Source organism: Trachypithecus francoisi, unplaced genomic scaffold (genome assembly GCF_009764315.1).
Source record: "Trachypithecus francoisi isolate TF-2019V2 unplaced genomic scaffold, Tfra_2.0 Lachesis_group2, whole genome shotgun sequence".
NCBI classification, from domain to species: domain Eukaryota; kingdom Metazoa; phylum Chordata; class Mammalia; order Primates; family Cercopithecidae; genus Trachypithecus; species Trachypithecus francoisi.
The window spans coordinates 113,103,237-113,119,520 of NW_022681465.1; the positions used below are offsets into that span (position 1 = coordinate 113,103,237).

General features: G+C 47.2%; 1 protein-coding gene across 2 annotated transcripts in view; it reads left to right on the plus strand.

Moving 5' to 3' along the window:
- The first annotated feature begins 5,014 nt into the window (after positions 1-5,014).
- The window catches only part of SERINC5 (serine incorporator 5), a 120,133-nt gene continuing 108,863 nt past the window's right edge, over positions 5,015-16,284 (plus strand). The window contains exon 1 of one of the 2 annotated variants that reach the window (XM_033180161.1): positions 5,015-5,218. In XM_033180161.1, coding sequence (XP_033036052.1) covers positions 5,192-5,218 — 27 coding nt within the window. In that variant the 5' untranslated portion in view covers positions 5,015-5,191. Of the gene's footprint in view, positions 5,219-5,274; positions 5,299-16,284 lie in introns of those variants that run through there. The other variant, XM_033180162.1, reaches the window with a different exon arrangement.

The window sequence follows — 16,284 nt, forward strand, 5'->3', positions numbered from 1 at the left end:
GTGATCTCGGCTTACTGCAACCTCCACCTCCCGGGTTCAAGCGATTCTCCTGCCTCAGCCTCCCAAGGAACTGGGATTACAGATATGTGCCAACACTCTCAGCTAATTTTTGTATTTTTAGGAGAGACAAGGTTTCAGCATGTTGGCCAGGCTGGTCTTGAATTCCCAACCTCAGGTGATCCACCCACCTAGGCCTCCTAAAGTACTGGGATTATAGGCATGAGCCACTGTGCCTGGCCTCCTTTTTTGATTTTTTTAAATGGACAGATCCTGCCTCAGGTTTGTTTGTATAAATAGAAAAGAAGGGTACCATGCAGAAGCAGATGGCAGCCCAGGGCTCACAGGAGTCCTTCCGTTCTCCCATTGGTAGACAGAGGTCTCTCCTCCAGAGCCTCTGTGGGTGTGCATGGGCACCCTTGGAAATTTGAGCTGGAGCTGGAACTGGAACTGGAGCTGGAGCCGCAACTGAAGCCTGGGCTTTGGTTGGAGCCTTGGCCTTGGACTTTGGCCAGCAAAACCAGCCTTGGCCAGATGGGTTCAAGCATGCTTCCTAAGCTTGGGGGTGGGTGATTCAGCAAGTTGATTGAATTTTCAGCTGATGTCTTTTGGTATCTTGAGCTTGACCATGTAGGGGTGAAGGGCAAACTTTGCCTTTACCCTCTGAATGTTCACTGAAAATCAACTGACAAGGCAGATTAAAAGAAGAAAAGGCATACAAATGTATTTGAGCATAGTTTTACATGCCATGGGAGCCTTCGGAATGAAGACCCAAAGATACAGGAAAAATGTATTTTCCTTTTTTTTTCTGAGACAGAGTCTCGCTCTGTTGTCCAGGCTGGAGTGCAGTGGCCTGATCTTGGCTCACTGCAAGCTCCGCCTCCCGGGTTCACGCCATTCTCCTGCCTCAGCCTCCTGAGTAGTTGTGACTACAGGCACCCGCCACCGCGCCAGGCTAATGTTTTGTATTTTTAGTAGAGACAGAGTTTCACCGTACTAGCCAGAATGGTCTCAATCTCCTGACCTCATGATCCTCCCGCCTTGGCCTCCCAAAGTGCTGGGATTACAGGCGTGAGCCAGCGCGCCCAGCCAAAATGTCCATTCTTATGTTTACATTCAACAAAGTATGGACAGTCATGTAGAAATGTGATTGAACAGAAAGTAAGTATATTGTTACCAGAAAGGGGTCCTGATCCAGTCCCCAAGAGAGGGTTCTTGAACCTCACGCGGGAAAGAATTCAGGGCAAGTACATAAAGTGAAAGAAAGTTTATCAGAGAAGTAAAGGAATAAAGAATGGCTACTCCATAGGCAGAGTAGCAGCATGGGCTGCTCAACTAAGTATACCTATAGTTATTTCTTGATTATATGCTAAACAAGGGGTGGATTATTCATGAGTTTTCCGGGAAATGGGTGGGCAATTCCCGGAACTGAGGGTTCTTCCTCCTTCAGATCATATAGGGTAACTCCCTAATGTTTGTAAACTGTCCTGGTGCTGGTGGGTGTGTCCTTTAGCATGCTAATGAATTATAATTAGTGTATAATGAGCAGTGGGCACGACCAGAGGTCACTTTGGTCGCCATCTTGGTTTTGGTGGGTTTTGGCTGGCTCCTTTACTACATCCTGTTTTACCAGCAAGGTCTTTGTGACCTGTATCTTGTGCTGACTCCCCATCTCATCCTCTAAGAATGCCTTAACTTTCTGGGAATACAGCCCAGCAGGTCTCAGCTTTATTTTACAGTCCCTATTCAAGATGGAGTCTCTCTGGTTTAAATGCCTCTGACGCTATTAACCTGGTTTTGAAGATGCGGAAACTGAAGCTTGGAGGTCACCTAGCCACTTCTTGGTAGAGTTAGAATTTGCAACTTCCTGGCTCGAAAACTCAGGCTTTATCCTTTTCTGGTACCTTTCAATAGAGGCTACAAGTCCCCAGGTCATTTATTTATTTATTGAGATGGAATCTCGCTCTTGTTGCCCAGGCTGGGGTGCAATGGTACCATCTCGGCTCACTGCAATTTCCGCCTCCTGTATTCAAGTGATTCTCCTGCCTCAGCCTCCTGAGTACCTGAAATTACAGGTGCCCACCACCACGCCTGGCTAATTTTTTGTATATTTAGTCAAGACAGGGTTTTGCCATGTTGGCCAGGCTCGTCTCGAACTCCTAACCACAGGTGATCCACCCACCTCAGCCTCTGAAAGTGCTGAGATGACAGGTGTGAGTCACCCTGTCTGGCCAAGTCCCCAGGTTATTAAGACTCTTTCTTCAGGTGGCAGACATCCACATTTCAGAGTCCTCTCACATTGGCATGGAAATAGCAATGCAGGGGAGGGAAAAATGGCTTCCCTCTACCCTTGTAGGTTCTTTGCTTGGATTGCAAATTAAATTGACATAGGACAGATTAACAGAAGAAAAACCATTTTAATTACCTGCATAGGCAGCAGCACAGGAATCTCACAAAACATGAAGGGCCAGGTGATTGAAGCTTATAGCATTCTGAGCTAGAAATAAATAGGGACTTGGGGCTTCTGTGGGGACAGTGGGGAGGCGCCACAGGTTATAGGAGGGTTAGTAGAGGAAATGTATGGTAAATAATGTTGCCTTGTGGCCGCGCGTGGTGGCTCACACCTGTAATTCCAGCACTTTGAGAGGCTGAGGCAGGCAGATCACAAGGTCAGGAGTTCAAGACCAGCCTGACCAACATGGTGAAACCCCGTCTCTACTAAAAACACAAAAATTAGCCAGGCGTGGTGGCGTGCGCCTGTAATCCCAGCTACTGCAGAGGCTGAGGCAGGATAATCGCTTGAACCCGGGAGGCAGAGGTTGCAGTGAGCTGGGATCATGCCAATGCACTCCAGCCTGGGCGATGGGGCAAGACTCTGTCTTAAAAAAAAAAAAAATTCCCTTGTTACGCAGATAGTCTCTCAGGTAACAAAAGTTGTCTCTGAGCAGCTGCCTTCCTGACACAGATTTACTATGTGGACTTCCTTTATAGATGTAAATTTGCTTTACAAAAGGACAGCTTTTCAGAACTACTCCCGCGTCTGCAGTTTCTCAGAATAACCAGCTTGAAATGTGCCAAAGAAGTGTATTTTGGGATAGCATATTTTGGTATTCTACAGTCATAATTTGGGGTGTTGTGGCCTGAGCCTCAGCAGCAAAAAGAGCACAGGATTCAGAGTTGGGAGCCCTGGATTCTATTACCAGCTCTGTCCCCTAACCCAATGGTCTCTTGCGAAAGGTCCTCGAGTTCCGATTGCAGTCAATTTCCGTAAAAGGCAAAGAGGAATCGGAGTTCCAGCTGGCTCGAACATTTGTAGATTTCGCACCTTCCCTTTTCGCCCCTCCTTCCTCTCCACCCTTCTTCCCACCCCGAGCTACTAGGGGCCCAGCCCGTTTCCCCAGGCCAGGAGTAAGGCTGAAGTGAAGTGACCGCGGCTATAGCAAACTGCGAAGCTCATTAGAAAGTCCTGGTGAGAACCTCAGCTTCTGATGAGTCAGAACGCCACGGAGCAGGTTGCTGCGCTTGACTGATTGGGTTTACCCTATTTTTGTTTTGAGTTAGAGCCAACTGTCCTCATTCCTTTTCGTGGCTCTGAGTAGGACCTGCTCCATTATATCTCTTCCTCTAAACGCCTCCATCTGAGATGCTGGAAAACCCTGCGCAGCTCATAACCCAAGGCCTGGTTCCCATTCACCTTTCCTCTTCTACTTCTAAGCTGCCCAAGACACTCCTTCGCCAAAGCTCTGTCTGGAAACGAGTCCATCTAAGGTCAAGCCTTGCGTCATGTGCCAGGGGATTAGACGAGTGGATTCCAGGCCCAGTTTTGCTGCTTCTACTTTGCTGGGAGGCTTTGGGCAAGTTATTTAACCTGTCTGGGCTTCAGTTGCCTCACTGCTAAAATGGGTACGGTGATGTTTATTTGAAAGAGCAAAGGGATTGGCACAAAAATCGCATTAACAGAAATATCTTCATTCTGGCAGGGCGGGGTGGCTCACGCCAGTAATCCCAGCACTTTGGGAGGCCGAAGCAGGCAGATCACCTGAGGTCAGGAGCTCGAGACCAGCCTTGCCAACATGGTGAACCCCCCCCCATCTCTAGTAAATACACAAAAAAATTAGACGGGCGTGGTGGCGGGTGCCTGTAATCCCAGCTACTCGGGAGGCTGGGGCAGAATTGCTTGAACCCGGGAAGCAGAGGTTGCAGTGAGCCGAGATCGCGTCACTGCACTCCAGCCTGGGTGACACAGTGAAGCTCCGTCTCAGAAAGAAAAAAAAAATACTTTCGTTCCTCTTGGGGAGGTGGCTGTGAGGACAGCAGATCTGAGTGGGAGAAAACCTAGAGACGGTGTCACTCCCTTCTGTACGGAACAAGCAATTATTGGGCCCTCTTTTTAGTGAGGAAGCAGGGACATAAAATGAGTCCTTGGGACAGCGCGGGAGGAGAGGGTGGAAAACGTACCACTATTTAGGGAAGCACGGAAAGGGCTCTCAATGGATCTCTCACAAAGTGCCGTCAGGGCAGAATCAGGGCAGAACAGTCAAGGGCCCAGGGATTCGAGGAAGCTTGGGCGGAGCGCAGAGCCCAAAAGTTGAAAGTTTTCTTGGCAGATGAGGGAGGGAAAGGGATTTCACGAACAAGGATCTCGTGGGTGGGCTGTCCCAGTTGGCACGCGGCGGTCTGGTCTGTGCAGGACAGACAGGAATCGCTTACTAAGGCTCCAACCTTTTAGAGTCAGCAACAAGCTCTTTCTCCGGATCTGAAGGCGGAGGGGCGCTGCGCCTTCCTTGGCGAGGGCCCGAGCGCGGCCAGACCGCGCACCAGACCCGCAACGTGGGGCCTGAAGGCTGGCGGCCGACTCCGGAGCTCGGCGCCCCAACCGGGAAGTGATCGCGGCAGCCCACCCGCCTGACGCCAGCGGAAGTGCGAGCCCCGGGCGAGCCTGCTTCGCCGCCGGGCGCCCGGGAAGGGGCGGGCGCGGGGCGGGGCTGGGGGCGGGTGAGGCGGGTCCGGCGGCGGGGCGGGGCTTGGCCGCGGTTGTTTTTACCCAGGCCTCCGCGCCTAGGCGCTTGGCCGCGGCTGATCTGCGTGCAAGTTGTGAGCTGCAGCTGAGCCAAGCGCTCGAGGCGCGAGGCAGCCAGGACAGCCGGTGCGGCGCGGGGAGCCAGCGAGCGCTCCCTCAGCGTTAGCCGCCGCGATGTCAGCTCAGTGCTGTGCAGGCCAGGTGAGCGAGACCCGGTGCAGCGCGGGGGTTGTCAGATCGGAGAACCGGGCCAGGAGACCAGGCGTCGAGGACCTGCCTGGGTGCGTTCCCAGCTCCGCTGCCGAACGTAGGGCTCGGGTGGGTCGCTCGGGCTGGCCCTGCGGCACTCAGCCGTCCGGGAAATCCTGTGCCCTGGGCGGGCGGGAAGGGGTAGGGGGAAGCCCAAGAGGCTACCCTGGGGTCTTCCCCTCCGGCCTCCGGGACTCCGCGTGGGGCGGGGCGTGCAGGGCTCGGGCGGAGGATCCCGACTGCTCCAGGGACTGGTCGCCTCCTGCACCCGGCACTGGTGAATAGCGCCGAGCTCCGTAGCCCTCTCCACTCTGCCTGTCGTATGAATCAGGAAGAAAAGTGGGTTTAAGCAACGTCTCCTTTGCTATGCCCTGAATAAAACTCGGGTCAAACAACCCAAGCAGGTTGCGCTTGGCATCTCGAAGTCGAGCGTGGGTTCTGTACCTTTGAAAATGTCTGGAAGCCTGACTTCCAAACTACCGGGCGCAGGTCTGGGCGAAGGGAAAACTCAGCCCTGCTTCCTGAATTTCCCGACCCAACCCTGGCTCGATACTAGCACGACTGCCTGCGTAGGGCTCGAGCCTTCCTGTCTCTCTTTGCAAATAAACTTGCTCTAACCTGTTTTTTAACTCTCGCCTGTTTAAACCTATGATATCTTAAAACATTATGTCTCCTACAACTTACTGCATCAGTGTAGAATTAGTACGTCTTAGTCCTGTAATGCTGGTATCACTCCTTCCTGCAGAGTTAGAAAAAACGAAGTAGGCGCGTCTCCTGGATGTGGAGCTCCTTTCTCTCTGTATATGTAGATTATCAGCGTTTCGGTACAGAGTTTTAATGGAGGTAGTTTTCACGAACGAATCAGACTCTGGGGAGCATCCAGGTTTGGGGTGTTCTTGCTGACACTCAGCCTTTCCACAGTCGAGGCCAGCTGTAAGTGATGCAGGGGTTAAACTGTGGGTTTCTGTAACCGGCGATTATATTGGCAGATTATCTGTCCTGTTTGGAGTGGCCACGTGGAGCTGTCTTGGTTTTTGAGGTCTAATACTGTGCTTGGCATGCATTAAAGCTGGTCTTTTCAGAGTTGAGGAAATTGAGGCTTTTGACTACTGAGATGAAATGATTTTTTTCCCTGAGCCAGGCAGGGAGAGAGAGAAAAAGAATGAGAATGGTCCCCACCTTACCAGGTATTTGAGAACAAGGTGGACCAGCAAAGACTGTTTTCAGAAAACTCTGCAAATCTTTTATTCTCGTTTTGAAATATTTCTCTCCAATATGATGCAACACTTTTTATTACGTAGTAATTATATTATAGCTCTTAAGGGGCATCTGTCCTGGTCCCTTGAAGTCCCCTTGAGGCTCTTTCTGTCATTCCCAAGTGCCCAATTTAGGGCTCTGTAATTACCAGTATTCAAATGGGCTTTGTAAAAGAATTATTTTACTATTGATGTTTTGGCAGGTTTCTAAAGTCTCCCCTCTTAGGACTTTGGAAAGAACCAAATCAAAGTTAACCCCTGTTTTCCCAGGCCTGCTGGAAGCATCACTGTGGTGGGCCTCAGTGCAGTGTGATAGTGATCACACTGATTTCCTGTGGATGGGGCAGTAGGAAGTTAAAAGAAAAGCAAACAGGCCAGGCGCAGTGGCTCATGCCTGTAATCCCAGCACTTTGGGAGGCCAAGGTGGTCGGATCACCTGAGGTTGGGAGTTCAAGACCAGCCTGACCAACATGGAGAAACCCCGTCTCTCTAAAAACACAAAATTAGCCGGTTGTGATGATGCATGCCTGTAATCCCAGCTACTCGCTGAGGCAGGAAAATTGCTGGAACCCGGGAGGCAGAGGTTTCAGTGAGCCAAGATCATGCCATTGCACTCTAGCCTGGGCAACAAGAGCAAAAAGAGCAAAATTCCATCTCAAAGAAAAAAAAAAAAAAAAAAAAGAAAGCAAACAAAACCTCACAGCACCTTCAGAAGTTACCAGTTCTTTTGTTTGTTTGGGCACCTACCTTGTGCCAGGAGCCGGCTATATAGTAATAAGTCAGACAAGCATCTCTGCCCTCAATGGCCTGTCTGGGCAGGGGAGATCATTCATAAACATGTAAACAATGAAACGATGAATGTGATACTGGTCCTGTCAGAAGGCCTGTGGTAAGCAGCCTTGAGGAGGGTTGCTGAGAGAGTCTGAGAAGATGCCTGTGGAGTTGAGACTGCTCAGTGAGAAGAGGCAAGGGAGTCTAGGGTGGCTGGGGTGTCTTAGATGAGGTCAGAGAGAAGAGCAGGACCAGAAATGGCCAGAGCCTGTCAGCTGCCTTTGGACTTTGGATTTAATTCTGGTTGCAGTGAGAGGCTGTGGGAGCATTTTGAGCAGGGGAGAGCTGTGGTTTGATTTGCACTTAGAAGATACTTGGGGTGCTGTGCAGTCTGGACTGTAACGGGGGCTAGAGTAGAGGTGAGGAAAGCAGTTCGAGCTGGTCATGCAGCATTTGGTGAGGAAAACCCAAGTGGATATTTGCCTCTTAGGGGCAAGCAGTGTTCTAGGCTTCAGTAGTGAACAAAAATCCTTTCCTGATGGAGCGCGAATCCTGGCAATCTGCTGTTGCTGTAGTCCCAGGAGGAGAGAGCGTGGTACCTTAATTTAGGCTATGACTGTAGGAGTGAGTACAGTGGGACATTGTTGGCTTTGGGTATATTTCAGAGGTAGAACTGGGTTTGAGCAAGGATTAGAAGTGGGATATGGGAATGAGACAGACTCGGTTTCTGGCCTGAGCCACTGGGTAGATAATAATAGCATTACTGAGGTGAAGTAGGAGGCTGTTAGGAAGAGGACATTTGGTGAGGAAAACCCAAGTTTCTTGGCTTTGTCACATTAGGGATGCCTATTATAAATTTAATGGAAATGGCAAGTCACCAATTAGGTATTTAAGTCGGGAGAAGTTTGAGGTCGGAGAGAGACATTTTGACGACTTTCTTTAACTGAGGACCATCATGAATAATATGTAACCCATAAAAGAGCCTGGGCTTTGGACTCAGGCCTGGGTTTCAACTTGGAAATCTGGACAGTGAGGACTGGTGTGACTGGATGAGTTACCCTCTATTACCTAACTGTACCTCAACTGTTGAATGGGTACTTCTTAGGGTTATTGTGAAAATTACATGTGATGATAAGTGTAAAGTCTGTAATATACGATTTGGCAGAGTGTGAGGAACCCCCCAAATCTTAACTTACTAGTGGCCATTACCCATCTGCATCAGGATAATATCCAGATCATCTTATTTTTTTTTGTATCTACTCTGATATTCACTTAGATTTTGCTTAGGGTGTTGGCTAATGGATGCTAAGAAGGTAGAGATTACAGGGGAGTGGTCACTCAACACTTTATGGGTTCAAAGTTCTGTGCTAGGCCCCTAGGGACAAGGTAATGAACACAGGGCTTCCTTGTTCTCCTTTAACTTAAGGGCTATGTGGAGGTGGGAGTGTGGGGGAAGTTAGCTACAAAAAAATGACAGTGCTGGCTGGGCGTGGTGGCCCCTGCCTATCATCCCAGCACTTCGGGAGGCTGGGCGGGTGGATCGCTTGAGACCAGGAGTTCGAGACCAGCGTGGGCAACATGACGAAACCCCCGTCTCTACTAAAACAAAAATTAGCCAGGCATGATGGTACACGACCTGTAGTCCCAGCTACTTGGGAGGCTGGGGCACCAGAATCACTTGAACGCGGAAGGTGCAGGTTGCAGTGAGCTAATATTGAGCCACTGCACCCTAGCCTGATCAACAGAGTGAGACGCTGTCTAAAAAAAAAAAAAAGAAAAAAGAAAATGACTGCGCTCTGTCAGAGCGGAAGTGAGGTATGTGCTTGGAAAATCTAGACAACCTTTCCAAGGCAGTTTGGCAATAGGGATTGGGAGGGCTTACTGCAGGCAAGTATAGGCATGTATGACAATAATAATGCTGAAATTTATTTCAGCCCACAGTATGTGCTTTGTTTTTACATACATTATAATTCATTAATTCCTCACAAAACCCCTGCTTGGACTCCTTTTACAGGTGAGTCACCTAAAGTATAGAGAAATAAGTGAACTGATGTTACCAACTGACTGATGGTAGAGCCAGGCCTTGCATACTGGCCCATCTGACTTGAGTTCGGTGACTTTTGTACCAGACTGCTATTCCTTATTATTCCTATATGAATAAATAATAATTGCTCCAGATGGACCCAATGCAGTTTTGAATACCCTGCTATTAGGCCGTTTTGGTAGATATTGTTGGCTGCCAGTGGTTAATGGTTGGATGAGGTTTAACTTCTCCCTCATGCCTAATTCAGGTCATAAAGACCAAAGTCACAGACCAAATTCTGTCACACATACAGACAGTGGCATACGTACAGAACAGTGATGCAGCCTGTTCTAAGACTTCCTGACGTTCCAGCTCTTTGACCTTGTTGGTGCTGTCATAGGCTTCTTGCCTGAAAAGTTCACCTGAGGCAGATGCGCCAACATTCTAGTAGGCAGGACTCAGCTAACTTCTGGTTGGTGGGCAGCCAAGATTATTGCACCAGGAGGATCAAGCCCATGGTTGCCATTCTGAGTAAAGATTCACTCCGTCTTTTTTTTTTTTTTGAGACAGTGTCTCACTCTGTCACCCAGGGTGGAGTGCAGTGGCACAGTCTTGGCTCAGTGCAACCTCTGCCTCCCGGGTTCAAGTGATTCTCCTGCCTCAGCCTCCTGAGTAGCTGGGATTAGAGACGCCTGCCACCACACCTGGCTAATTTTTGCATTTTCGGTAGAGATGGGGTTTTGTCGTGTTGGCCAGGCTGGTCTGGAACTCCTGACTTCAGGTGATCCGCCCGCCTCTGCCTCCCAAAGTGCTGGGATTACAGGCATGAGCCACTGCACCCGGCCCTATTCACTCTATCTTTATAGCCAGTTTATGCAAAGCAGGAATGCCTAGGCCCAGTATTTCCAGCCAGATCCTATTTCTAGATCACCAAGATTTTCCTCAATGAAAACCCATTTATGTGTGTATGTATGCATGTATGTATGTATGTATGCATGTATGTATGTATGTGTGCATGTATGTACGTATGTATGTACGTACGTATGTATGTATGTATGTAAAGATGGGATGTGGCTGTTGCCCATGCGGGAGTGCGGTGGTTCAGTCATAGCTCACTGCAGCCTCCAACTCCTGGGGTCAAGCCATCTTTCCACTTCAGCTTCCTAAGCAGCTGGGACTACAGGTGTGTTCTACCATGCCTGGCCAGTTTTTAAATTTTGTAGAGATGGGTCTGGCGTTGCTGCCCAGGCTAGTAAAACTCATTTCTAATGTCTGTTATGTTAATTAACAAAGCCTTGAATGCCACCAGGGACTATCCATTGTCAAAGATAAACAAAGCCAGACATTAGTTAAAGCAGTAAAAACATGTTTTATTCAGTAACTATTGACTGTAGGGGAAAGAACTGAGCTCCATTCAGTTTTGTGCCGAGGTGACTGGGCCCTTTAAAGTGAGCATAAGGGAGTAAGGAGGGGAGTGAGCAGTGGCTCAACAGTCAGGAAAGCGAAAAGTTACAAAGGGTTGGTCGGTGTAAATGCAATTAGGCCAGCTGTGTCTGCCAGCAGTGTGGCCTTTGATTAAATGTTTGCTGGAATACGTCTTAGCAGGGCAACTGATGCCCCTAGAATGCAGCTTAAAACACACACCCACATACACAGAGTCCATGAAGACTTATTTAAAAAATAAATGACATACCACATACAATAATGATGATTCCAGGCCGGGCACGGTGGCTCAAGCCTATAATCCCAGCACTTTGGGAGGCCGAGGCGGGCGGAATTTGAGACCAGCCTGGCCAATATGGTGAAACCCTGTCTCTACTAAAAATACAAAAATTAACCTGGCGTGGTGGCATATGCCTATAATTCCAGCTACTCAGATGGCTGAGGCAGGAGAATCACTTGAACCTGGGAGGCGGAAGTTGCCGTGAGCCAAGATCAGGGCACTGTACTCCAGCTTGGGCAAGACAGTGAGACTCTGTCTCAAAAAAATAATAATAATAATGATGATGTTTCCCCCAAAATGTCCTTCCTTCTTCACTGTAAAACCCAGATCTCTACTTTGAGGTCCCCGCTCAATTAATGTTTCCTCAGTAATGATCCTTCTCTTGTTTTGAGAGTCCTCACAGAATTTGTGCTTCGTAGACTTGATTGCACCACTTAGTACTGGGTCATCCGATTTGTTGAAATTAAATCCTGGCTACTGCAAGGATGTTTCCTGTCTTCTCATAGGCAGAGCTCTTACTGTGACCTAGCTGAACCCCCTGTTGAGCTCTTTTGGTTACAAAACTCTTGTTCCTTATTGCTCTTTGTTTATAGTGATTGGAGATGTTAGGTCCTCATTTATATTACATGGTGCTTCCACTGGAAGGGATCCAGTTACAAAAATTCATTCTTTCCATGATGATACTGTTTTGAACAATGTGGGAAGTATTTGTGAAACAGAGGGAAATCACACATATCATTACCCAGAGAGAACAACATTTTGATGCTTTATATTCAGTTACTTATATTTAATATATATATATATATTTATTTATTTATTTTTGAGATGGAGTTTTTGCTCTTGTTGCCGAAGCTGGAGTGCAATGGCTTGATCTTGGCTCACTGCTACCTCTGCCTCCCAGGTTCAAGCAGTTCTCCTGCCTCAGCCTCCCGAGCAGCTGGGATTACAGGTGCCCGCCACCACACCCAGCTAATTTTGTGTTTTTAGTAGAGATGGGGTTCACCATGTTGGCTAGGCTGGTCTTGAACTCCTGACCCCAGGTGATCTGCCCGCCTCAGCCTCCCAAGGTGATGGTATTACAGGCGTGAGCCACCGCGCCTGGCCATTATTTATAATTTTACTTTGCAAAGTTGGGATTATGTTGGAAGTGTTGTATTTGATCTCACTCTTTTTTTTTTTTTTTTTTTGAGACGGAGTCTGGCTCTGCCGCCCAGGCTGGAGTGCAGTGGCGCGATCTCGGCTCACTGCAAGCTCCGCCTCCCGGGTTCCCGCCATTCTCCCGCCTCAGCCTCCGAGTAGCTGGGACTACAGGCGCCCGCCACCACGCCCGGCTAGTTTTTTGTATTTTTAGTAGAGACGGGGTTTCACCGTGTTCGCCAGGAGGGTCTCGATCTCCTGACCTCGTGATCCGCCCGCCTCGGCCTCCCAAAGTGCTGGGATTACAGGCTTGAGCCACCGCGCCCGGCCTGATCTCACTCTTTTTGCAGAATTATGGGGTGACTGAGAAAGTTTTTTAACATGCACCCACCACTTATTTGTAGCTGTTAATGTTTTCGGGGCTTACATTCATATGTAGATGGTCTTCTACCTTCAAACTTGATGGTTTCTTTAGAGGTGTTAACATTGAATGTGTGAAAGTCACTTAATGAGTTTTTGCGTTAAGAGGTTTGGGTGTGTTTCTATTCCCAAAAGGCCAAAAGTAATGAAAAAAAAATCCCTAATTTCATCTCTGTCGGTTGGCAACATTGACAATATATTTCTGTCATTTTCAACATTTTCTTTAACTTTGACCTTTTCTTTTTACAATTTCACAGTCCAAATGGTGATTGAGTCACTGTTTCCCTGCTGTATGATGGTGGCCATCCTTGCTTCCACTGCATTAACATTGAGACCTGTGTTTCTTATCACTAGCACTGGCACTTTTATTTTCCTATTCATCTTTATAAAGATGTGGGCAAAATGCAGTAAAATGCCCTATAATTGTTCTGTCAAGGTGATGTTTTGGTTGACGTTGGCTAAATGCGGTAGTCCCCCTTGACCTGCTGTTTTGCTTTCTGTGGTTTCAGTTACCTGAGGTCTATTGGGGTATGAAAATATTAAGTGGAAAGTTCCAGAAATAATTCACAAGTTTAAATTATGCCCTGTTCTGAATAACGTGATGAAATCTCACTCCATCTCACCGGGATGTGAATCCCTTCTGGCCAGCATATCCATGCTGTCTAGCTGTCTACCTATGCTCCTCACCCCTTAGTCACTTAGGAGCCATCTCGGGTGTCACATCCACTGTCGCAGAATTGCAGTCGTGTTCAAGTCATTCAAGTCACCCTTATTTGACTTAGAGGCCCCAAAGCGCAAGAGTAGTGATGCTGGCATAGTATCATAAGTGTTTGATTTTATTATTTGTTACTGTTTTTAATCTCTTACTGTGCCTAATTTAGAAATTAAACTTTATCATAAGACCAGGCAAGGTGGCTCATGCCTATAATCCCAGCACTTTTAGAAGCTGAGGTGGGTGGATCACTTGAGCCCAGGAGTTAAGAGACCAGCCTGGGCAACATGGATAAACCCTGTCTCTACAAAACACACAAAAATTAGCCAGGGCATGGTGGTGTGTGTGCCTGTAGTCCCAGCTACTTGGGAGGCTGAGGTGGGAGGATCACCTGAGCCCAGGGAGGTTGAGGCTGCAGTGAGCATGGTTGTGCCACTGCACTCCAACCTGGGTGACAGAGCAAGAACCTGTCTCAACAACAACAGAACTATCATAGGTATGTATATACAGGAAAAAACACAGTGTATATGGGGTTGGGTACTATCCAGAGTTTCAGGCATCCCCTGGGGATCTTGGAACACACCCTCCTCTGGTAAGGAGGGACTACTCTAAATAGCTCACTGGTGATCTGATACAGGAAGTGTGGCTTGAGGTGTCTTTGTGTAGTGTAGCTAAGTTCAAGTTGTCAGATAATCCTCCGTCACTTAACCTTGAACAGTATGGAGAGTGAAGTTTGCACTCTTAGTTGGAGAGTTCGCTTGACGGTTGCTCATTCAAATGTGTTTTCTTGGGCAGCTCTGTAGCTGACCTGGCAAGCTGACAAATAGCTTTGGGCTGCAGCAAGTCTGATTTTGTAGGCACCGTTGAGGAGAGGACAGTCTGTAGGCGTGGAAGGCAGCCTCTGACTCATCTCTCTGTGCTAATTAAATAAAAGGTAACACCCCCTTCCCCATTGCTTGCTTCCCGCCCTGGTTTTCTGTATAAATAGAGGCTGTAGGTTTCCCACAGATACTCAGTATCTGGGAGTGACTATGAGACATGGAAGCTTTACTTTTCCAGTTTTCCAGGTGTTTTAATGTAATCATCAGTTAGAGCCTCAGAAAGGGCAGTGCAGTAATTATGGCATTGTCTACTTTTATTTCAGAGCAATGTGTGGCTAGATCATCTATGATAACTTGATGTTAAAAAGGAAGTCTTCGTATAAGCCGATATGTCTACAGAACTAGCCATTGGATGTAATTCTTTGACCAAGCTCTTTTTAGTATTTTAAATGGTCATACCTGCCTAATTATAAAGACCCAGTGTTCTCTTAGTGTTCTGAGTCAAGCCGCATTGTTAGTGAATTTTACATATTGCTGTTTTCAGTTGAATTTAGGGTTATGATTGGATCCTGAGAGTAGTAGCAATCAAGTTACCAATCTAAACCACTGTGATTGTTCCCAAATCTTAGGCATCTCAGGTAGTCCACAGTAAACCTTTGCATCCGTGCTTAAAATGTATTTTAAAACATTTCCAGTGAGAATATCTTCATATTCTTCTAGTTTATATATTAATGATATTTCAAAACATTTTAGAACTTAATCAGAGAGTCAGTATAGGGCAGTAGGAAATTCAAATAGTGAGTTGTGTGATTACACAGAACATCTGTTTGAATTTTAAAAGGAAGCAGGATTTTACTTTTGGCTTTTCTTCCGTAGTTTGCCTTGTGAGATTAAAATTGCTGATGTTTAAGGAAAGCAGCTGTTGTGGAAAAACTTAATGCGTTTTTATCAGAGAGTAAATTTTGAAACAATTTGTGGATTTTTGAAGTAAGGTTACAGTATATAGTGATTAGACAGCATTTTTACTCCCTCATGAAAAGTGTCTAGTCAAAACAAAAGTGAGAAAAACACATGCATGACCTCTTAAATCTTATTTATGAAAAGATAACTGGAGGAGATGGGAAAATCAGACTTCTGTTTAAGTATCATTTTTATAAACTGGCTAAGTGCATTTTGAAACAAAATTCATGAGGTCTTTGTGGAATGCCTTTTCCGTTTTGTTTTGTTTTGTTTTTTTGTGCTCACATTATGTCTCAGCAATTTAATGGAGGGCTGATTTCCTAATGCTTTGATCCTTGGTGAGTGTGGTTCACCCGAACTAGGGAGGAATTCAGTCTTTTGTTCTTGATTCCATCCTCATTGATCTCCTCCATTGCCATTCTCAGAAACAATGGCAGTATTTTGTTTCCATAGTAATGACACTGTTTGCTCCAATAGGATTCTATAGTGGTAATTTTTCTTTAGCTTTGCTAGCCTTATCCCTGAGGACTCTAGGACTTTGTTGGACTTATTTAGTTAGCTGTTACTCCTTTTTTTTTTTTTTTTTTTTTTAAGAGCTTACAATCCCTGAAGTAAAATGTCAATTGATAAATATTCACTGGGACCAGGTGTGGTAGCTCACACCTGTAATCCCAGCACTTTTTGGGGCTGAGGTGGGTGGATCACCTGAGGTCAGGAGTTGGAGACCAGCCTGGCCAACATGGTGAAGCCCCGTCTCTACTAAAAATACAAAAATTAGCCGGGCATGGTAGCTACGTGCCTGTAATCCCAGCTACTCAGGAGGCTGAGGCACGAGAATCGCTTGAACGTGGGAGGCTGAGGTTGCAGTGAGCTGAGATCATGCCATTGCATTCCAGCCTGGGCAACAGAGTGAGACTCTGTCTCAATAATAATAATAATAATAAATAAATATTCACTGGGTGCCTAGAGTAATAAAGTTCAGAGGCTGTAGCTAGCCCTGCTTGTGCTTGGGAGTGACCTATGAATAGATGCTGAATTTGCTAGCTGTGTGAGACTGTGCCTGGGACAGACTGGATTGAGGGTTGTTTGCTCAACTTTGCGCCTTTTATCTTTTGGAAAAGGGGAAGAAGCTGGGGGTCCCTTGGCAGGGACATTTGCCCCCAGAAGTGGATGAGCCCACACAGGGGAGCATGAG